Source organism: Myxine glutinosa, chromosome 7 (genome assembly GCF_964187855.1).
Source record: "Myxine glutinosa chromosome 7, kmMyxGlut1.1, whole genome shotgun sequence".
Lineage (NCBI taxonomy): Eukaryota > Metazoa > Chordata > Myxini > Myxiniformes > Myxinidae > Myxine > Myxine glutinosa.
The window spans coordinates 175227410-175250190 of record NC_136267.1 but is presented as its reverse complement, the minus strand read 5'-3'; the positions used below and the strand labels follow the sequence as shown (position 1 = coordinate 175250190).

The 22781-nt window shown below is 48.2% G+C and overlaps 1 protein-coding gene across 3 annotated transcripts in view; it reads left to right on the top strand.

Annotated features, from left to right (window-relative positions):
• The window catches only part of LOC137431852 (death-associated protein 1 homolog), a 175517-nt gene that overhangs the window by 96717 nt on the left and 56019 nt on the right, over positions 1-22781 (top strand). The window contains exons 1-2 of one of the 3 annotated variants that reach the window (XM_068123615.2): positions 16954-17095; positions 17201-17333. In XM_068123615.2, coding sequence (XP_067979716.1) covers positions 17279-17333 — 55 coding nt within the window. In that variant the 5' untranslated portion in view covers positions 16954-17095; positions 17201-17278. Of the gene's footprint in view, positions 1-16953; positions 17096-17200; positions 17334-22781 lie in introns of those variants that run through there. The other 2 variants (XM_078782574.1, XM_078782575.1) reach the window with 2 other exon arrangements.

The following is a 22781-nucleotide window of genomic DNA, read 5'->3' as shown; positions in this document are numbered from 1 at the left end:
TTGTTTGTCCGTCCAATACATTCCTCCCGGCGGCCCACACCCATTGTTTGTCTGCCCCATACATTCCTCTCAGCGGCCCACACCCATTGTTTGTCCACCCCATACATTCCTCCCGGCGGCCCACACCCATTGTTTGTCCGTCCAATACATTCCTCCCGGCGGCCCACACCCATTGTTTGTCCGCCCCATATATTCCTCCCGGCGGCCCACACCCATTGTTTGTCCGCCTCAAACATCATCTCCTGCCCCCCATTCCTCCCCGTGGCCCACACCCATTGTTTGTCCACCTCCCTCTATCTTGGCCTTCTGCTCTGCTGTTGGTGTCCACCCTTCTCTGCTCTTCTTTTTGTCCTATTGCGTCCTGATCAGTTGAGTGTAATTGTTCGAGCTCTTCCACGAGCCACGACAATGGATACAAAAAAAGTACTGCTAAACTGGAGGTTCTTGGAAGTATTATTACAGGGGATTTGTGTTCTACAGTGTTAACGTATGTAATAAAATTTAAATAAAATAAAGATTGTGAAAGAAATATAAATAAAGTAATTCCGGAATTTACCGCCATTTTTTGCAGAGTCTATTACGTCACCCTATTGAAACACTTACTGGATTTAGAAACGTAAAGCGTAGCTTATGTGCCCCTCTTCACAGTGTCTTAAACTCCTCTTTAAGGGTTAAACATCGAGGAATTGTCGGAGCAATGCTGCTCAAGCAAAGATTTAAACTGATTTCGATATCAGTTAACACTTTTACATTAGTTCACAACACAAGCCATTAGTTATTCATGCTTGTTGTTTGTGTCCTTCATAACATCCTTAAAACAGGAAGTTTAGCATTGGGAATGATTTACAATTTTGTTTGACCACCTGAGAGTCAGAAAGAGTAAAAATATTATCCCACTCCTCTCTGCATATGCACGATTGGGACGAATTGACACAAAGTACATAAAACAGGAAACTTGTCTTCCAATTCATGTTCAAACTAGAACGGCACTCGGTAGAGCCACTGATCTCTACACCTGGATTGGTCACGACGGCTCCGTGCGTGAAGCCACCGGAAGTGCACTGTCCGCCATCTTGTCTCCCCCAAAAGAGGCGAACTTTTAGTAACACGCAACATTGAACCAGGCCCGGCCGATTTTGCTAAATATATTTCTTCACATATATTTCAACTTCTGTCTAATATTTTAATGGATTTTGAAGTAAATTACTGTTCCTATTACTCAATCGAATTCCGGAAAATTCCCTTGGAGCTCCTTGGCAATTGCAAGGAGGCGATCAATGCATATTATGAGGCCCGACACAGGGTTGGATCGGAAAACAAACATAGGCGCAACATCCAAGTTACATTAGGCTCCAGGTCACTTCATCAATAACAAAACAAAACTAAAGTCATGTTTTTTTAATGTTATTTAAAATATGTTTTGTTGTTTTAGGCAATTTTATGTTATTCTACGTTTCTTAATGTTTTTAAGGATTTTTAAAAGTTTCAACTTTCTTACGTTTTTTAAGGGATTAAAAAAATTTCTTTTTTTGCCGTTTTTAGTGTTTTTTACGGTTAGGTTTTCCTCGACATTTTTTTGTAGCAGAGGAGGGCAAAAATGGTGGGGGGGGGGGGGGGGGGGAATTTTGGTTCAACATAAGTGGGAGGGTCAAAACTTTTAATGTAGAAAAGGGAGTGCGGGGGAAATGATTTTTTTTTTGTGGGGAAAATTTGTTTTCGCATGGGCGAGCGATTTTGGGGAAGGCAAATGTGAATAAATTTCCAAACTTAAAGGGTTTAATCTGTTGGTTTTTAATCTGTCACTCTCCAAAATAAGAGGTGTACCATTAGATTCTCAGGGGGGCATGGAAGTTTTTATGGGAAAAAAATATCTTCACCCACTAGTTGAGACCAAAAAAATAAAAAATCCTCACCCAATTCTGCATAAAGGTATACATATAAAAAACTTATTCTGCCAGACCCAAACTTCCATCCCCCCCCAATAGGCTTACATATTATTTCATTGCCCTTAACATTTACAGAACACTTTCAAAGAAATGAATTGGCCTAATGCAAAACATGCATGTGAATAATGGGATGAAAATCACATAAAAGCTTGATGAGTTAAATTGCTTTAATTTCAAGATGCAGTGCCTCTTACAACAGATATCAAAAAGACAACATTTACATCGTACACTATGTAGATTCATTCGAAAAATGTACCACATACGTACATGGAAACCAGCAAACAAAATATTTTTCCAAAGAGTTTTTAAAATGTTTAAATGATATAAAATATTCAGTCTAGATAAAGACTATGAAAACGTTAAAAAAAAAAATTATCAAAGGATGTAGTCTAAATGTTAGTGCAAAACATTTTTGTCAAATATTAATAAAAAATATTTTGTCAACTTTGAAATATTATGAACAAAGATTTTTGAGCAATAGATAAATGAGCAATGGAGTTTATCATTCCTCTGTGGTTTCAACAAGTACAAAATGGATATTTAGTATTTGTGGAAGCATTCTGTTTCCCTATATGGAAAAGCTTGATGTTAGAGTAACATGATGATGCGATTTTTACAGGTACTAGTGAACATGATTGTCATCTACTGCGGTGTCAACCTGGTGATCATATAGCTCAGGGAACAGTTTTAGCTCTGCACTGATGAAGCAACTGCCTGTGAGCTGCCACCTCCCCCCCCCCCTGTGGAAGCTTTTCGTGGGGGGGGGGGGGGTCTTTGGAAACACTTTTATGTTTCTAAGCAATTAAGTCTGTGATTTTTACTGATGGCTGAACAAAATGAGTTTGGACATTCGTTTCCTAACTTTGGGTCCGGCAACAGAGGCTGCCATCTGTTTCCCTATATGGAAAAGCTTGATCTTACAGTAACATGATGCTGCAGGTTTTACCAGGTAGTGACAATGATTGTCATCTACTGCGGTGTCAAACTGGTGATCATGTAGCTCAGGGAACAGTTTCAGCCCTGCACAGTTACTCTGCACTGATGAAGCAACTGCCTGTGAGATGCCACCCCCCTGTGGAAGCTTTCCGTTTGAGGTCTTTAAGAGTCTTTGGAAACACTTTTCTGTTTCCAAGCAAACGGTGATAGGTGATGCTTTCTGCAGACGTCCACGATCCTTTAGTGCCACAAAGTTGTGAACCTTGCCATTGGGGGCAGTCAGTGCCTCCGTGCACACCATGCAGTTCACTTTACGTTTCATCATTTTTACTACAAATCCAGCAATGTAATTAATAGCTGCTTCTTTGTATTCTGATACTTGTTCAAAGTTTGGTACATCAGCATAATCATGGTCATCATGTACTGGACTATCCCGGAGTATAAGATCATACTTCCGTGCTATGCTGATTGATGACTGTGACTATGGCTAAAGAAGCAAAGTTGTGGGGAAATGTTTGTCGCTAGAATTTGCTCAAAACATTGACACCATCCATGAGATTGCTACGGTGAAATGCATGAATGGCAAAAGTGGTTCTTGCAGAGTGCCCTCGTAAACGTAGACCATATGACTTTTTTTTTACCCTGTAATGAAAAAGAGATTGTTTTTGCCCGAAAAGATCAATTCGTTTTCAGTAATTTCGGCATGCAGGAATAGCATGACAATGATTGAACAAGTAACTATCATATAGTTCATGACTTGAGTTAGTAAGCTTACCGGTGTGGTCTGTAAATCTGTTATCCCTATCAGCGCACAGACGTAAAAGGTGATTAAATCACGCAAAGTGACATTCTCTCACGGTCACAGGAGGTCTGTGATTTCCACAAGTTCATTACACCAACTAATAAATCTTTGCATGAGTTACATGCAGAGTTTATTGCTTGCATTTGGAGATTTCTTACTGCCAGTCTGCTGTTTTCGTACTTCTCTGCAGTGATGTTTTGGGGGAGACAAGATGGCGGAAAGTGAACTTCCGGTGACTTCACTCCTCGGTATACAATCGCTGTGGACGCGACCAATCCAGGTGTAGAGATCAGTGGGTAGAGCACATACCGACACCTGGCTGTAGTGGGGCAACTTAGCATAACAATTGTGCATTTTGTGAGGAAAGCACCAAATTTGGCACACTAGTAGACTATCCTATTATGAACAGATTTGGATATTGGGCCATCTCAAATTCAGCCCCGGATGGCTGTGGCAGCCATTTTCCAAAATGACACCTTCAGCTTGTTCCGACGAATTGCATCATCAATTGGCTTGGTCCTTTCCACCAGGCATTCTCTGGTGAAAGCCTGGAACTGCTCTTGGCCAATCTTCTTCACATTCCTGACAGTCTCAACTGCAGCAGGACCTGCAATTTCCTTTGTGTCAAGGACAACCAGATCCATGCTCTCTTCCTCAAAGGGGTTGACAAGCTCTTCTATGACGCTGACAAGGGCACGGACGTCCTTGGCGAAAGAGGTCTGCACACTTGGTGTCTGGTCGTGATGACGTGTATCCTCTCGCCTCCCCCAGTGTTGATGGCCATCTTGGAACTCTTCTATGGGCCTGGCAACTTCTGGCCTGGCAATCATCCAACGCCGCAGGGCACTTGGGTTGTCGGTGAGGCCGACTGCTCCACCATCTCCTTTGATGCAGGCGTTATTCTGTTCATGCGCCTGGTCGATTGGGATCGAAGAGAACACCTTCTTCGTCTTCTGTACAGTGAAGTTGACAGCCCTGAATTCTCTGGCTACATCTGGGTGCTTCATTGGGAGTGCAACCATGTCCCTCAGGTGAACAGGGACCCACCTGGCATAGTGTGTGTGGTCTAAGGCATGGAACCATGGGACCAGTTCCGTCAGGGCATCAAGGCACATCGTGAATGAAGCCTGCCGCAGAGAACGCACATAGACCAGTACCAACATCTCTAGTTCCAGCACAGTTGCCCAGTACTGAAAGTTGGGAATGTCTTCTCCTCTCTGGTGATACCAGTCTTCGAACTCAGGCAGGTCTTCTGCATCATCAGCATATGTTATACAGTGGCGTTCATACGCACGGTGTTGCAGGATGTGCAGTGCCGCTGCAGTGATTTGATGAGCTCTTCTTGTGCGGGTGACGTGGGCAGCTCACAGGAAGGAGTCGGCCGTCCCTGGCGTTGCAATCTCAGCTTGCAAATCTGCAAAATCTGCAAATCTTGCAAAAATCAAATCTCTGAATCTGAGATGGCCCAATATCCAGATCTTTTCATAATATGATAGTCTACTAGTGTGCCAAATTTGGTGCTTTCCTCACAAAATGCACAATTGTTATGCTATATTTAGCTTAGCTGCCGGACTACTGAACAGTTTACGTTTTGTATCCACTGATAGATCAGATCTGGATCCAGACCTGAACCAAAATCAAATCGGCTTGTTCTTGTCACTTACCCAACTCATCCACCAAGTTTTGTCATAAGTCCTCCACAATGTTTTCAAATATTATGCTATATATGGTTTTTGGCCCGATCACTCAATGGTGAAAAATCTCTTGAAAATTCAATGAAACTCACATCTGGATCTTCACCAAAATTGAATCAAGTCTTACTTTTCTCATACCCAACCTTTCCACCAAATTTCATCGGAATACGTCCCCAACCTTCGTGCTATATATCGGTTTTGCCCTGTCTCCCAATGACGAAGAAGCACTTCAAAAAAATATTGGATCCAAATCCGGATCTTCACCAAAATCTAATCTTTTTTTTTTTTTGTATGCAAGATCGAGGCTCGTGTAAGAGCTAACAATAATCACAAAAAAAGCAACTGACACATAAAACATGATAAAGGGAATGGGAGACAAGATGGGGAGAGAGAGGGAAGCACGCATGTACAACAGTGGAGAACAGGGACTTTGGGAGATCTGTGGGAGGGAGAGGCTTTGGGGGAGGAGGCATGGGAATGGGGGTGGGGGGGGGGGGGGGTTGGGAGAGGTATAACACACATGGACACTGCTAGGACTTCCAGGAAAGAAGTTGGTATTTTTTAAAAAGTGGATCTGGGGTGAATTAACGGGTGTAGAAAAGATCAAGGTTGTGGATGGGGGAAGATAAGAGATGGTGGTGAACAGCTGTTTTAAAGACCTGGAGGGAGGAGTGGGATTGAAGGGAGTGAGGGAGTTTGTTCCAGAGGTGGGAGAAAAGAGGAATGAAAGAGTGAAGGTGAATAGAGAGACTTGATTTTGCAAGTTTCACCAGAAGAGGGTTGCTGGCAGATCTCGTGCGACCTGTAAGAATATTTGGGGGACAGAGCACAGAGAGAGCTGGGGGAGCTAGGCCAGGGAGGAGTCGGTAGAAGACAGAAAGACCACCAACCTGCCTGCGATGATAGAGAGAGAAAGGCCCTCAGAATCAGCTTCATTGCGGGAGATTCCAATGATTCTGAAAGCTTTGGTTTCAACAGCGTGAAGCCGAGCTAGGTGTGAGGCAGGAGCACCAGTCCAGAGGGGAGAGCAGTACTCCATTGAGCTGCGGATGAAAGCCTTGTTTGTGTTGATGAGCTCAGGTGTGCCAAGGAAGGACTTCGCATGACAGAGGATGCCCAGTTGGTGACTGGCTTTGGAGACCAGCTTGGAAATGTGGTTTTCCCAGGAAAGATCGTGGCAGATAGTGAGACCCAAAAGCTTGAGTGACAGAACTTCTTGGAGAGGATTGTTGAGAAAGTAGATTGGAGGGTTGTCCAGACCGTCTTTTCGGAGAGACATAGTGAGAGTGTGAGATTTGTCAGGATTGAAAGACATGTTCCACTTGTTTGACCAGTCTGTGATTTTGTCCAGGTCTGCAGAGAGTGAGGAGGCTGCAGACTGCCGATCTGAGGGATGAGGAATGGAGCGGCAGAGAGTGGAGTCATCAGCAAAGAGATAGAGAGGATTTTCAAGAGAGTCGGAGATATCATTGATGAAGACCAGAAAAAGCACAGGGCTCAGAACACTGCCTTGAGGAACTCCAGCCTGAACAGGAAGGGGAGATGAGAGAAACCCATTCAGGGCCACATGTTGACTACGACTAGAGAGGAAGTCCGCAAGCCATGCGTGGAGATTTCCATGGATACCATAGGAGGAGAGTTTGGTGAGCAGAGTGGGGTGCCAGAGCATATCAAAGGCACGTGATATGTCAAGGGAGACAGCTCTATTTTCCTGTTTGGCATTGAGGACCTCCATCCATTGTTGAGACAGCAGAAGTGGCACCCTAACCGTTAAGACATTTCGTCCTTGTCACATGCCCAACCTCTCCACAAAATTTCGTCCGAATCGGTACATAACATTTTGAGATATCCTTCTCTCAGACAGACAGACAAACAGGAAAAGAACCCTCGCCTGGTGTTGGCTTAGTCTTAGAGGTTACGGTGCTGGCGTGGGATCCTAGGATCCAGAGTTCGAATCCCAGTTGATTGTTGAATTAACGCCAGGGTGATTGACTTAGCCTCTCATCCTTCTGAGGTTGGCAAATTAAGTACCAGGCAGATTGAGTACCTGCTAGCTGGTAAATTGGGGCACCACATCAGCGGCACAAATGCGCTTCCAGAGAAATGATGCAACCAGCAGCCATAGGCTGCATACGAAGCAACAACAACTTCCACAACCCTGGGAGGGAATACAATGACTGTCAACTGAGTTCTGTATTGTTGAATTGGCTTGTTCCTTCTTCTGTTTGTCACGACAATCAATCTTTGGAATACCTCATTGCATGATCAAGCTGCCATTTTGATTGACCATCATCTAGAGATTTCAAGAACTCGGTGATTCAGTTCAGTGAGCTTGGTGAGTGAATTTCATGAACTCGTGTTTCGCGATATTGTTTGTAGAATTTTCACAATGGTGACATGTGCACTCAATGGCACATTCCAGTGACAGTCTGCTTGGGTTTAAAGTGAGTGTAACGATCAGAGTGGAGTTGTTCATTCTGTTGGGTACATCCAGCAGAGTAAAGTACAAAATTCCTATCCAGGTGCATTGTCTGATTCAAATTCTCCTTTTGCATTCGCACATTTACATTCAGTAGGCCCTGAAAATACATTTGTGTTCAAAATGTCAGTTTCCCCCACCTTGTCTACTCCTACAATTAGGCCACAAGTGGAAATAGAGTAGGCAGATCACATCCAGCTTCTCTTTACGCCATCCGCTCTCCCACCATCATTGTGGCTTAAAAAGGTCCCACAAGGGACATGATGTCGACCCGCCCGAACGACTGTGAATCCTCCAGTTCTGATCCATTTTTTCCAATTTGTTGGAAGCAAAAGTAATGGAGTGTGGCGGGCACAGGGGGCAATAATTCCGCGCACCAGTGTGTGGCGCGAGCGCCCAGGCGGGGACCGATGGCACATGCCCCGCCCTTCGACCGATCGGCCACGCCCGGGGACTAGGCGTGGCCTCGGCACATATATGCGGGCTCTAAGCTCGAGCCCGCTCAGTGCTGCAGTTCGAGCTTTCGAAATAAAGACTCTTTTGTTTTAACAAACGCGTTGTGGCCTACCTCTTTGGCAAGCAAGTTGTGTGTGCGCAGCACCACACTTCACTGGTGACCCCGATTGGTTCAGCCGTTGCTGACCACCAAACGCGCCATGGCCACCAACGCCATCGCAGTAAAACTCCCAGAGTTTTGGGAAGCACAGGCCGATGTGTGGTTCGTGCAGGCCAAAGCGCAATTTCAGCTTCGGGGCATAACGGCGGACGAGACCCGTTACTACCAAGTGGTCGCCGCCCTCGGGCCCGGCACTGCCGCCCGAGTCGTGTCCATCCTGCGGCACCTGCCGGTCGACCACAAGTACGAGGCGCTCAAACGTCTCCTCATCGCCACGTTCGGCCTCACGGAGATCGAACGGGCCGACCGCCTCCTGGACCTTCCCGAACTCGGCGACACACGACCATCCGTGCGGATGGATTTTATGCTGTCGCTGCTGGGTGACAAAGCCCCGGATTTCTTATTCCGGGCGCTTTTCCTATGCCAGCTACCTCCACAGGTACGCCTCGCGCTGGCCGGTTCCAAAATAAGGGAACCCCGCGCCCTGGCCGTAGAGGCCGACAAGTTTTTCGCGGCTTGCGACACGCGGTCGAGTTACGGTGCTGCCGTCGTGGATCCCGGGGCAGAGGCTACAGCGTCCCTCGTGGCCGCTGCCGCGCCCCGCCCACCACCACCGCCGCCGAGAACACCGCGGCTGCCGCGGCCGCGGCCGCCCCCGCCGCCGCAAGCCTGGTGCTATTTCCATGCCAGGTTCGGCCACAAGGCTAGGACGTGTCGCCCGCCATGCTCGTTTGACAAGTCGGGAAACGACTGGGCCGGCGCTCGTTAGCGGCCCTGAGCATCGGCCATTCCAGCAGCCTCCTATTCATCATGGACACCTTGTCCGGGCGCCGTTTCCTCTGCGATACAGGAGCGCAGGTAAGCATCATCCCAGCCTCCACGTCCGACAAGCGAACCACGGGCCGCGGCCCCGCGTTGCTTGCCGCCAACGGTACACCCATCCGCACGTTTGGGAAGCGCTGCCTCTCCCTGCGGTTCGGAGGGCAGCGCTTTCAATGGTCGTTCGTGACCTCCAGCGTGCCAATGGCATTTCTTGGTGCAGACTTCCTATGTGCGAATGGGTTGTTGGTCGACGTGAAGCGCAGACGGCTCGTCCAGGCCGAAACCTTTAACTCGCTCGCTTGTTTGCTGAGCGGCTCGTTGAGCGGCTCACTGAGCGGCTCACCGAGCGGCTTGCCAAGCGGCTTGCTGGAAGGTTCTGTCCCGGCGAGTTTAGTTTGCACGCTTCCGGCAGTGGACGACTTTACCCGCCTCCTCGCCAGTTTCCTGGCCCTCACGCGGCCCACCTTCCCAGCGGTGGCCGTTAAACACGGGGTGGAGTACCACATCCCCATGGTCGGGCCACCGGTCTATGCCCGGGCACGCCGACTCGAGCCCACAAAGCTCGCCATGGCGAAAGCGGCGTTCGCCACGCTGGAGCGGCTGGGGATCGTACGGCGCTCCAACAGCGCTTGGGCTTCTCCGCTGCACATTGTGCCGAAGCCCGGCGGTGGATGGCGGCCGTGCAGGGACTACCGCCGGCTCAATGATGCCACCACCCCCGACCGCTACCCGGTCCCACACATTCAGGACTTTTCTGCCCGGTTGGCCAACACGACTGTGTTTTGTAAGGTGGACCTCATCCGGGGCTACCATCAGGTCCCCGTCCAACCGGCGACGTCCTGAAGACGGCCGTCATCACCCCTTTCGGCCTCTTCAAATTCCTAAGGATGCCTTTCGGGTTGAAGAATGCGGCCCAGGCGTTCCAGCGGCTTATGGATAGCGTCTTGCGCGACTTACCTTTCCTGTTTGTCTACCTGGACGACATCCTAGTCGCAAGCGCGTCCCGGGAGGAGCACCTGCTCCACCTCCGCACGCTTTTCGAATGCCTGGGCCAGCATGGCCTAATCATCAACCCTGCCAAGTGCAGTTTCGGCGTCGCCACCATCGACTTCTTGGGGCACCGCATCACCGAGCACGGGTCCGTCCCTTTACCGGCCAAGGTGGAGGCGGTCAGGGATTTCCCGCGGCCCCGCATGATCAAGGGGCTCCAGGAGTTCCTGGGCATGGTAAACCTTTACCACCGCTTCGTGCCCCACGTCGTCCGGCTCCTCCTCCCCTTGCACGAGGCCCTTCGGGGCAAGTCGGGCAAATGTGACATCGCATGGTTGGAGCCGATGGCCGCGGCGTTCGCGGCGCAAAGCTGGCTCTGGCCGACGCCGCCATGCTGGCGCACCCGGCGCCCGATGCACCGATCACCCTCACCACCGACACGTCGGACTACACGGTGGGCACGGTGCACGAGCAATGGGTGCGTGGTGCTTGGCAACTGCTGGCGTTTTTTAGCCAGCAGCTTTGCCCGCGCGAACGCCGGTACAGCACCTTCGACCGCGAGCTGCTCTGGCTCCACCTAGCGGTCCGACACTTCCGCCACCTGCTGGAGGGCCGCCCGTTCACGGCCTTCGTTGACCACAAGCCCCTTGTGTTCACGATGGTCAAGGTCGCCGAGCCATGGTCGGCACGGCAGCAGCGCCACCTCTCTGACGTGTCCGAGTACACGATGGACATCCGTCACGTGGCGGGTAAGGACAACCCGGTGGCGGATTGCCTTTCCCGGTCCGTCGTGCATGCGGTCCACCTCGGGGTCGACTATGCCTGGATGGCTGAGGCCCAGACCGCCGACCCTGGCGTCCAGGCCTTGCGGACCGCCGTCACGGGCCTCCACGTCACCGAGGTGCCGTTCGACGCCGCGGGCACGGCCCTCCTATGGGACGTATCCCTCGGCTGGCCTCGCCCCATCATGCCCACTGGCTGGCAGCGCCCAGTGATTGACGCCATCCACGGCCTGTCCCATCCTGGCGTGAAGGCATCCCAGAAACTCGTCGGGACGAAGTTCGTCTGGCATGGCCTCAGGAAGGACGTCCGCGACTGGGCCAGCACGTGCCTCGCGTGCCAGCGCGCAAAGGTCCACCGCCACACCCAGGCACCGTTGGCCCCGTTTACGGTGCCCGAGCGGCGGTTCGACCACGTGCACGTCGACTTGGTGGGACCTCTGCCCCCCTTGCGAGGGTTCACCCCCCTCCTCACCATGGTCGACCGCACCACGCGGTGGCCGGAGGCCGTCCCATTGGCGGCGATGTCTGCGGCTGAGGTGGCGCAAGCCTTTATCGCCACTTGGGTTGCCCGGTTCGGTGCCCCCTCGGACATCTCGTCCGATCGCAGCCCCCAGTTCACCTCGGAGCTCTGGGCCGCGGTGGCGCAAGGGCTCGGGGTGAAACTACACCACACCACGGCCTACCACCGCCAGGCCAATGGCCTGTGCGAGCGCTTTCATCGCTCCATGAAGGCTGCGCTCCGGGCCAGCCTCCGTGACGGCAGCTGGGTCGACAGGCTCCCCTGGGTCCTGCTGGGCCTCAGGATGGCGCCCAAGGACGACCTGCACGCGTCCTCGGCGGAGCTGGTCTTCGGGCAACCACTGCGGGTACCGGGTGAATTTATCCCCGACTCCACGGCTCCTTGGGCCGCGGCGCAACAGCGCTCCGCCCTTCAGGAGACCGCCAGGAGGTTCGCCCCAGTGCCAACAGCCTACACCACGGTTGCCCGTCTTCCCACGTCGCCCCGGAGCTTCGCACGGCAAAGTACGTGTTCATCCGGCACGACGCCCACCGGGCACCGCTACGGCCCCCGTACGACGGGCCCTTCCGCATGCTGGAGACCGGTGACAAGTTTTTCACGGTCGACATCGGCGGTGCCCCGGATCGCATTTCTGTGGACCGCCTCAAGCCGGCCCACCTCGATCCGGACCACCCCCCGCCGGCAGCGCTGCCTCCGCGTCGAGGACGCCCCCCGGCGGTCGGACCCCCGGCACCCCCGCCTGCAGCTCTGCCTCCGCGTCGAGGCCGCCCCCCGGCGGTCGGACCCCCGGCACCCCTCAGCCCCGCTACCCCCCAGCCCTGCACCCATCGCCACGGGGCGTTTCGGCTGGGTCATCCGGCTTCCCCGCAAACTCACCCTTCAGCTGTGCGGGAATTCTGGGGGGGCTCGTGTGGCGGGCACAGGGGGCAATAATTCCGTGCACCAGTGGGTGGCGCGAGCGCCCAGGCGGGGACCGATGGCACATGCCCCGCCCTTCGACCGATCGGCCACGCCCAGGGACTAGGCGTGGCCTCGGCACATATATGCGGGTTCTAAGCTCGAGCCCGCTCAGTGCTGCAGTTCGAGCTTTCGAAATAAAGACACTTTTGTTTTAACAAACGCGTTGTGGCCTACCTCTTTGGCAAGCAAGTTGTGTGTGCGCAGCACCACACTTCAGGAGGTTATTTTGTCTCTCAAAATGTGTGCTGCAGTATTATATATATATATATATATATATTTGTATACAAGATCGAGGCTCGTGAAAGAGCGAACATTAATCACACAGAAAGACAAACCGACACATAAAACATATAACATCAGGAGCGGTATACAAGATGGGGAGAGAGGGGGAAGGACACAAACACAACATTTGAGAGCAGGGACCGAGAGACATGGAGACATCGAGAGATCTGTGAGAGGGAGAGGGCTATGGTGGGGGGCATGGAAGGGGGGGGGGAGGTGGGAGAGGTATAAAACATATGGACACTGCCAGGACTTCCAGGAAAGAAGTTGGAATTTCAAACAAGGTGGATCTGGGGTGAATTAGCGGGGGTAGAAAAGATCAAGGTTTTGGATGGGGGAAGATAAGAGATGGTGGTGAACAGCTGTTTTAAAGACCTGGAGGGAGGAGTGGGATTGAAGGGAGTGAGGGAGTTTGTTCCAGAGGCGGGAGAAAAGAGGAATGAAAGAGTGAAGGTGAGCAGAGAGCCGAGATTTCGGCAGTTTAACCATCAGAGGGTGGCTGGCAGATCTTGTGCGACCTGTAGGAATATTTGGGGGACAGAGCACAGAGAGAGCTGGGGGAGCAAGGCCGGAGAGGAGTCGGTAGAAGACAGAAAGACCACCTACCTGCCTGCGGTGATGGAGGGAGTGAAAGGCCCTCAGAGATAGTTTCATCGCGGGAGATTCCAATAATTCTGAAAGCTTTGGTTTCAACAGCGTGAAGCCGAGTGAGGTGTGAGGCAGGAGCACCGGCTTATTTTGTTATTTCAAAAAACATTTTTCCCATTCATCCATCTGCTATCTATCTTTCGATCTTTCTAATATACAATTGGGAAAAGTTCCCGTGCACCGTAAAAATAAAAACACAAAACTAGAAAGCATCTTAAAATGCAATGCCAGTCCGCATCCTTTGCATTCATACGTCTTCTTCTTCTTCCACATGCTTAAAATAACGAAAACAGTTTTAAAAAAATACAAAATGAAAATTCATTTTATGCAGCCCTGACCTTTGACCTTTTCATCGAAAAAAAAATTCGGCTTTTAGCTTTTGATTGGTGAACCAATTCTGCGACCCAATATGCAAATTTTAAAATTTTCAGGTCGATCCCATGAAAGTTGACGATTTACAACCTTGACCTTTGACATTTTCATCTAAAAAAAACCAATTGACTCCTCCCTTTTCATTAGTGAAACAATTCCATGACCTGATATGCAAATTCTTTAAATTACAGGTCAATCAGGTGGAAATTGACGATGACCTTTGACCTTTTGATTAGATTTAGAAATTTGCTTTCTCTGTCTTCTCAAAATAAAGTTTTGTTGAAAATTTGATGGCAAAACTCAAATGGTAAAAAATTCACGGCCTGAACACACACACACACACACACACACACACACACACACACACACACACATACAAACACACACACACACACATACAAACATACAAACACACACACACACACATACACACACGGACACATGGACACACACACACATACACACATACACACATACACCACACATACACATAAACACATACACACACACACACACACACACACACACACACACACACACATACACACACACACACACACACACACACACAAACGCACATACACACACACATACAAACATACATACACGCACACACGGACATACACACACACACACACACACACACACACACACACACACACACAGACACACACACACGCACATACACACACACACATACAAACATACATACACGCACACACGGACACACACATACACACACACATACACACATACACACACAAAGTGTCTTTTCTAGGGACAACCATTCTTCAAAAGAAAGATGTGAGAATGGTTTCACATAGTCATTCCTTATGATCATCCCTACCTTCTTTAGAAACTTTTTGGTGTGACATCCCTACCTTGTTTACATACTTTTCGGTGTGACATCCCTCACTTGTTTACATACTTTTTGGTGTAACATCCCCACATCCTTTTTGATCCAGTGTCCCTGGTGTGCATAAATGCGAGACGACACTTGTAGAGAGCAATCGAGTGTATTCCAAATTTCACAGCGTACAAGCCCCAGCACCTCGAGATCCGTCCAAGCATGCCTCGCAGGGTCCCATCTACAACATCACCGCAGCGCCCCCTGCTGGTTGTCCCCCACTGCATGTAACAACCCTACATGTAACAAACATTTTTACATAAATAAAAAAATGTTTTTACTTGTTTATGAGAAGGATGAAGCCCTACTTGAGAAAGTCCAACATAGGACAACCAGGCTCTTCTCAGACACCTCGAGTATCCTGATGGACTCAGAGAACGGAATCACCCTGCATTCAACATAACACTGGCTTACAGGAGATAACGGGCAGCCCGTTCAGTGTACGAGTCAGTACTCTTCCATGAGCCTCGACTATGCATATAAAAGAGCCGACGCGGTTTCCTTGGTAACGGGTTACTATGATGAATCCATGGGTCTTTACTCAGATGGATTCTCTCGTTATTGAGACTCAGTGGGGAGAGGAGGAGTGGGGTTCGAATCCCATTCACAACATTCAGGACGATATCATCTGCTTATTCTTACTATAATTCACCAAATGTCCGTCCGTCTGTCCATTCGTAGGTACCGCAAAAACAGCTCAACCGATCGCAACGATATTTTGGGTGGGTAATCCTGGGACCCCCTGGAGTAAAATAGGCTATATGTTTTTCAATTTTTTTCCAAGTTTTCCAATTTTCCAGTTTTTCCAAACACAATGGAATAATATTTACCGATATGAACAGTGATGTGGCTTTTGTTGAAATTCTATGTTCCAGGAGAGAGTAGATCGACTCCTGACGAACTCTTCCTAGATAAGGCCGAGAAAAATATATTTCCGGTCTCTGGTCAGCGCGCGCATCGATTTTGACCCTGCGCGTCACCAATTTTTTTTTCTCAAATTTCCAACGGTACCTACAAGAGCGCGTGCCTGTTGTTGCCGGGCCGGCGCGCTATCTCGGTTAGTTTGTCGAAATCCAACCAGCGGTTCCAAAGATATGAGTAGTTTTGTGTGCCGTGACGTCATGAATCCAATCTGCTGGATATTGTCATTTATTGAAACGAAGACGTTCTTTGTCGGGTTCGTGTGAAGCAACCAGAAGGCCTAGAGAGCTGCGGGCGGTCTCGTTAGTTAGGCCTGGATCCTATCTCGTTTGTCATGAAGTTGTAAGTGTCTGTGATAATCTGGTGGACTGGGAGAAGGGATCGTGGGAGATCATCGGCCTGTTAGACCACTTGCGCATGCGCAGTGTTGACGCGATCGACGCATTGGAATGTTTGACGGTACGGCGAGGCGATCTCGAGAACGAAATGGCAGTCTATAATATGCTTGAAGAACTTAATGATTTTAAGAATAAATACATTTTAAAATAACTTAAGCTTGTGTTCATTATTTACAAAAAGGCCGACCAGTCCCATTGGCTGTCTTTAATTTCTCTCTGGACGGCGCCACGGCAGATGATGAGGACTGCAAGGCATGGACACAAAAAACCTCTATATGTGCATTCCATGCTTTAAAAAAAACAAACAAAAAAAACAACCGCATCGCCGCATCAATTCTGGAACTTTGGTCTGACCGGAGACCAGCAATATATTTTTTTCGGCCTAAACGTGCGGCTCCGAAGTAACACGGCAGCGTGTGCAAAGCGACTGAGAAACAGGTGCAGCGGCCGCTTCCGTTTTGCAGAGTTCAATCTCTTTTTCAAAATGGGCGCCATGTACTGTTTAGATTTTGATGATTTGCGTGTGATATTGATTCAACGGATGTTTATATGAATCGTTTAAAATAAAATAAAAAGCCTTCGATTTCTGATATTTTGCCTTTTCCTTTGGGCCTCCCAATTGAAGCCCCGTCCATAGCCATAGGGTGGGTACCGTTGCTCGTCAATTGTAATTCTCTAAATACACCTCGGTCTTTCGGTATCGTATAAGTTAACCGAGTGCAAACGTTTTCATTTCAATTGTCATATTTTTGTGATTATTTAAAAGCAAACAAACAAGAAATCCGTTTTTGTTCCAAACTTCGTCAAAATGTACATTTTTTGATAAAGTTCAAACCCGTTTGGCGCGTTCCACGTGTTGTAACATTTCTGGGGGGGGGGGGGGGGGGGCGGAATGAGAGAGTAGGGAGCTCACCCAGGAACACTACGTCGGACATGTTAACGAAGGAGGGTCACAATACGCATTATTTTATAACAACTACATTGTAACTATCAACCTGAAATGAGGATTAAGTAAGGTAAGTATTTAAATTGGCGATTATGGAGTCGCCCACTGAATGCAATCGTCCTACCTCCTCCTCCTCTCAAAGAGAATGGTTTCGTCCATGCAAGACCTGTTTTCCTCAGACGTACACTTGGCGCATTTTCTGTGTCCTCTTTGGCCTTTGCTGTGCTGTGCCTGTGCTGTGTGCTCGCGACTCGTCAATGACGGCTCCCCCGAAAGAGGACTGCGAGCTCAAAGGTGGACGACTCCCTGCAGGTGATGTTTCGTACGTTGACGACGCAAAAACCGCCAGATCGGACTTTTCCTTTTACTTTTAGTTTTATTCGCGGCCCATGCACCCTCTTGCTCGTCCTCGCATTGGGATCTCTGGACCATGCTCGGCGGTTATGAGTAGGCCCGTCGACCGTCGACCGTCGACACGCTTCGCCTAAGTTGTACCTGAACTGATTTCGTTTGCAAGACCGGATAACTTTATTTCTGTCTTTCTGTGTCTGTTGATGATGTTTCATGTTGATGATGTTGATGATGTTTCATGTTGATGATGTTGATGGTCAATTAATTGATACTATTACTAGCAGAAGTACCCGGCGTTGCCGGGTGGAGGAGGGGGGAGGGGGATGGGAGGGGTGGAAGGGAAGTGGATGGGAGGGGGGCAAGGGGATGGGAGGGGGGGAAGGGGAGGGGTGGAGGGGAAAGAGGAGTGGAAGGGAGGGGGGGAGAAGGGGGATGAGGGGAAGGGGGGAAGGGAAGAGGAGGGGGGCGGGAGGGGGAGGGGGGAAGGAGGGTGGAAGAGGAGGGGAGGGGGGGAGGAGGGGGAGGGGGGGGGGGAAGGAGGATGGAAGGGGAGGGAAGGGAAGGGGTGAGCGTGGAGGGAAGGGAAGGGGTGAGCGAGTTGCTCTGGCACAGGCTGAGATTCAGTATATAATGTTCCTCGCTGAAATGCGCTAAGTTAAATATGTATAAAAAATATGGATCTCATCATCGGTGGTCATTTTTAGGTAGGCCATGTCCTTCCCAGGCCCAATGGCAATGGCCATGTCTATGCCAAAAATCAAGTACGTGAGCGAGTCTGGTGGCGAGGATGAAACATCACGTGATCGCTCTGAGCGAATCAGCGAGCTGCTCTGGCACAGGCTGAGATTCAGTGTATAATGTTCCTCGCTGAAATGCGCTAAGTTAAATATGAATAAAAAATATGGATCTCGTCATCGGAGGTCATTTTTAGGTAGGCCATGTCCTTCCCAGGCCCAATGGCCATGTCTATGCTAAAAATCAAGTATGTGAGCCTCTCCGTTTAGGAGTCTATAGGTAACACACACACACACAAACTGTGTTTTATTTATATAGATTTAAATGTAAAGATCCTAGTTTTCCTACTCGCTCAACCCTGAACCCTGCTATGCGCATGCGCAGATAAGAAAGCGTGTCACGTGTACAGTGTGTTTGACTAACGTCTTTCTGATGATTTATAGTGACTGTAGTTGTCTGGCGAGAATCCACTCAAGTAGTACCGAGGTCTTCTGATTTCCCAGAACCAGTATTTGGATACTACAGATAAGTACTTTTATATTATTTTGATAACAGAGCTGCAATGTACAGTCAGGGTTACGCAAGACAATATAGGAACATGTGCAGTGTTTGACTTTGCTGACTAAGATATCTTGGCACTTTTGCTCCAAGATTGGGTATTCTCTGAGTACCATACACCATTGTGTTATTCCACATTGTAAAAAAATTACAGAAACGTGTGAATAAAATTTTTTATGCTAAATTAAAAAAGCAATGTAGGGATGACAAACTATACTCTTAAAAAAGGTCCGAAACAAGATAGGGGTGATGTTGGTTTAGAGCAGTGGTTGTTAACCTTTTTAAAGGCGCCGAACCCTAACGAAACCCACCGAACACTCGTGGAACCCCTCAAGTTTGACCAAAAAATTAAGAAGAATTGCATCTTAATGTGTTTTCTGTTCTTCTTTTCGGGAGGCGATCTGGGAAATGCATGGTTTTGTTTTGGCAAGGGCCACCCTCAAATCATTTTTGCATGCAAGCCTGCTCCTTTTCTTTGTTTTAATGTCCACCAGTTTCGAAAACGCATGCTCGCAGAGATACGTTGTAACGAACGGCGTGAGGATCTCAAGGGCAATTTTAGCGGTGAGGATACCCTTCCATTTGGCGGCACCAAAACGTTAAGAGCGTTGTTGTGCCGAAGAGTTGTTGTTAAGTCTGGCTCTGCTGAAGTTTGATGAGGTCGTCGAGGTATTGGTCATTGACATCTGCCGTTGCAACGTCAAAAGTAAACGGCTGCCGCACCCACGCTGGGTATTGCTCTTGGTCGGGGAAGTAGCCATCGAATGACTTTCCCATCTCATCCAAGTGCGTGGCAATCGCTTGCTTCAGCTCCCCCGGTACAGCAGTGCCTCCAACTTCAGACTCATCTTCGATCCCACTCACGCACTCATCCAGTAGCGAAAAGTTTGCGAAGTTGTCGTTCTCTGTTCGCCGCCTCCACAACTGTAACTTCTCTCGGAAAGCGCTCAGCTTTTCTTCAGATTCGATGACATTCACTCCACCGCCCTGCATCTGGCAATTGAGATGATTGAGTGCGTCGAAGATGTCAGCCAAGTACGCCAAGGCGGGGATGAACTCTGACTCTTGGAAGTGCATTGCATGGCAATGCTGGTGTCCTCGCAAAAACAGGGCTAATTCTACACGCAAGGCAAAAACACGGCTCACTACCTTCCCTCGTTATAACCATCGAACGTTAGAGTGGTAGAGAAGGACATCGAATTCAGAGCCGATTTCATTGCACAGCTCTTTAAAGATGCGATGATTCAGAGCACGGCTTCGCACGTAATTCACAGTTTCAACGACGATTTTCAGAACATTGGCCAGGTTTGGAGGCAGGGTTTTTGATGCCAGCGCGTGACTGTGCAGGACGCAGTGCGTGACGATGATGTGTGGTGCATCGGCCTTCACCAGCGCTCCAAAACCGGAGTTGCATCCCAGCATGGCTGGAGCTCCGTCCCAGTAAACTGCAGACCCCATGTTCCACGAGAGGCCGTTGCTTCTGAAGAAGTCGTCCACAAGCTTCTTCACGTCAGCTGCCTTCGTAGTTGTTGTGAGAGGCTTGCAGAACAGAAAGTCTTCCTTGATCTCGTCTCCTTTGACATAATGCACAAATAAGATGAGCTGGCTCAAATTCGAAACGTCGGTGGTCTCGTCGAGTTGAAGGCTGAATTTTGTCAGGCTCGCGTCTAAATCTGCAACTACCTGGGCGAGGATGTCGTCGCTCATGTCGTCGATTCTGCATCTGATGGTGTCATTTGAGAGTGGAATGAGAGACGACTTGTTTTCAGCAGCTTTTCCCAGCATGATGCTGGCCATCTTCAACGCGGGCGGTTTGATGAGTGTCTCGCCAACGGTGTGCGGTTTGCCCTGCTTTGCGATCAGGTACGCAACTTTATATGACGCGGTGAGGATCGGTTTGTCAATTTGAACGAAGCCGAGAGTGGGCAAGGTTGCACTTGCATCGAATCGGACTCTCTTCAATTTGAATTCATCCAGCGTTGCGTCTTTGTACTGCCCCTCGCGTGCAGTTTTTTGAAATGTTCCCGTAGTGTTGCTGGTGCTAGGCTGGAGTTGCTCAACTTGACATTGCAAAGCATGCATTGAGGACGCAAATAATTATATGACAAAAATTTAAAAAGGAACATGCTTAAATATAATCAGTACCCCTCTGAAAACTGAGAAATTTTAACGAAGAAAACACAACTTATAGTTACGATGACGGGATTTATTATCTACTCAACTCTGTCACCTCAAATCCCATTATAATATTACATAGAAAACTGCGAATTGTTAGTTTTGAATTGCGACCAAAGAGTTATATCACCTCCACCTAATTTTCTGAGTAATTCAATCATATTTTATAATCACCATCCACTTTTGACTTTAATATAACTCTGAACCCGTCCTGCATATCCACAAACATTTCCAACTTACTTTTCAATTAATCAGTAACTCCAAAGTAAGGCGCGACCAATGACGCACGGCACACGGCAAGCTAATCGAGGCTATTCACTGGAATTTCCGAACACCTGCAAAGTCCAAAATCCAGTAAGTAAGTAAGCAAGTAAGCACCATCAACAGAATAATTAGCAAGTTGCTCATTGATTCAACTTACTACAGTCAGTGTGAAACAACTTATCTTAAACACAGACCAGAGAAACCATGAATGGGATGGGAATACAATTACAAATAACATTTCCATTCGTTCGTGTAACATACATAGCAAAATAATAATAATATTAATAATAATCGTAATTACACATAGATTCAAAATTGATACAAAACAAAAAAAAACAAATTGCAATGGGGTTCGGAGGACCTCCGCCGAACCCCTGAGACTGGCTCACTGAACCCCTGGGGTTCGGTCGAACCCAGGTTAAGAACCACGGGTTTAGAGAGTAGCTAACAGTATTGCCATCACATAATAATCCCTACATCACTGCCTCATTTACACTTCATCAATTTTATTGCTTCAAACTTCGACAAGCACTCCACTGGTTACACCAGTACTTGATTATTCCTGTAGTGCAGCCACATAATGAGACTCTACAAATTAGCAGCGCAAGTACAATGTTATTATAGGTGAGGGCGAGACTACCGGAAGTAAGCTGTAACACGTGCCCTTTTGTGGTTTGTTTTCAACGTATCCAATCACGTGACTGTTGTCGCGAAGGGTGCACTAACCAGAAGTTACGTAGTTCCGCGGGCAGCTATACAAACATTTCGTATTATTTTTCATAAAACTTTATATTGTTAGAAAGAGAATTACTTCTAGCTTGTCGGAAAGTTAAAATTTTAGAGATCAGACGAATTAAGCGAGTTATAATTAAATAACCTACACCGTTTCCATAATTTCCGGCTGTAACACGTGCTCTTTTGTGGTTTGTTTTCAACTTATCCAATCACGTGACTGTTGTCGCGAAGGGTGCACTAACCGGAAGTTACGTAGTTCCACGGGCGCCAAAATCAGAACATGATCACCAACTTCTTACAAACTGCATGGACATCTCTAATAACGGCTTTCTATAATTATCTCCATTTGTGATTGGTTACTCTAAGATAATAAAAAAAGAAAAGTAGGAAAGACAACTGAAGCTGCAAGAAGTCCCTGAAATTATAAAGGAGCTTCTTATACTAATGCAGAAATAAAATATAGGAGCTTCTAATACTTCTAGCTAGGCCTAGCCCAAGACAATAGTCTGGAGGCAGTGATGTAGGGATTGTTATGTGATGGGCAATACTGTCAGCTACTCTCTAAACGAACATCGTCCCCATCTTGTTTCGGACCTTTTTTAGACTGCAGTAGTGTAGTTTGTCATCCCTGCATTGCCTTTTTAATTTAGCATAATTTTTTTCATTCACTTGTGTGTATATGTATAATTGTATATGTATGTGTGTATGTGTATATACAGACTTGGCATTTAATATGGAATATTTTTTTTGTGGGGGTGAACTTACTTTTCAAGATGTCTTAGAACCAAAAGTTCATTGGAATTATGTTGAAATTATTCTAGATTTTGTTAATGTGACCTTTAAAAGAAACAAAAACCACATTTGACATTTCGAAACAAATAAATTGATCCTTGAAAGTGATGTAAACTGATATCAAACTCAATTCATGGACAGTACTGTGTT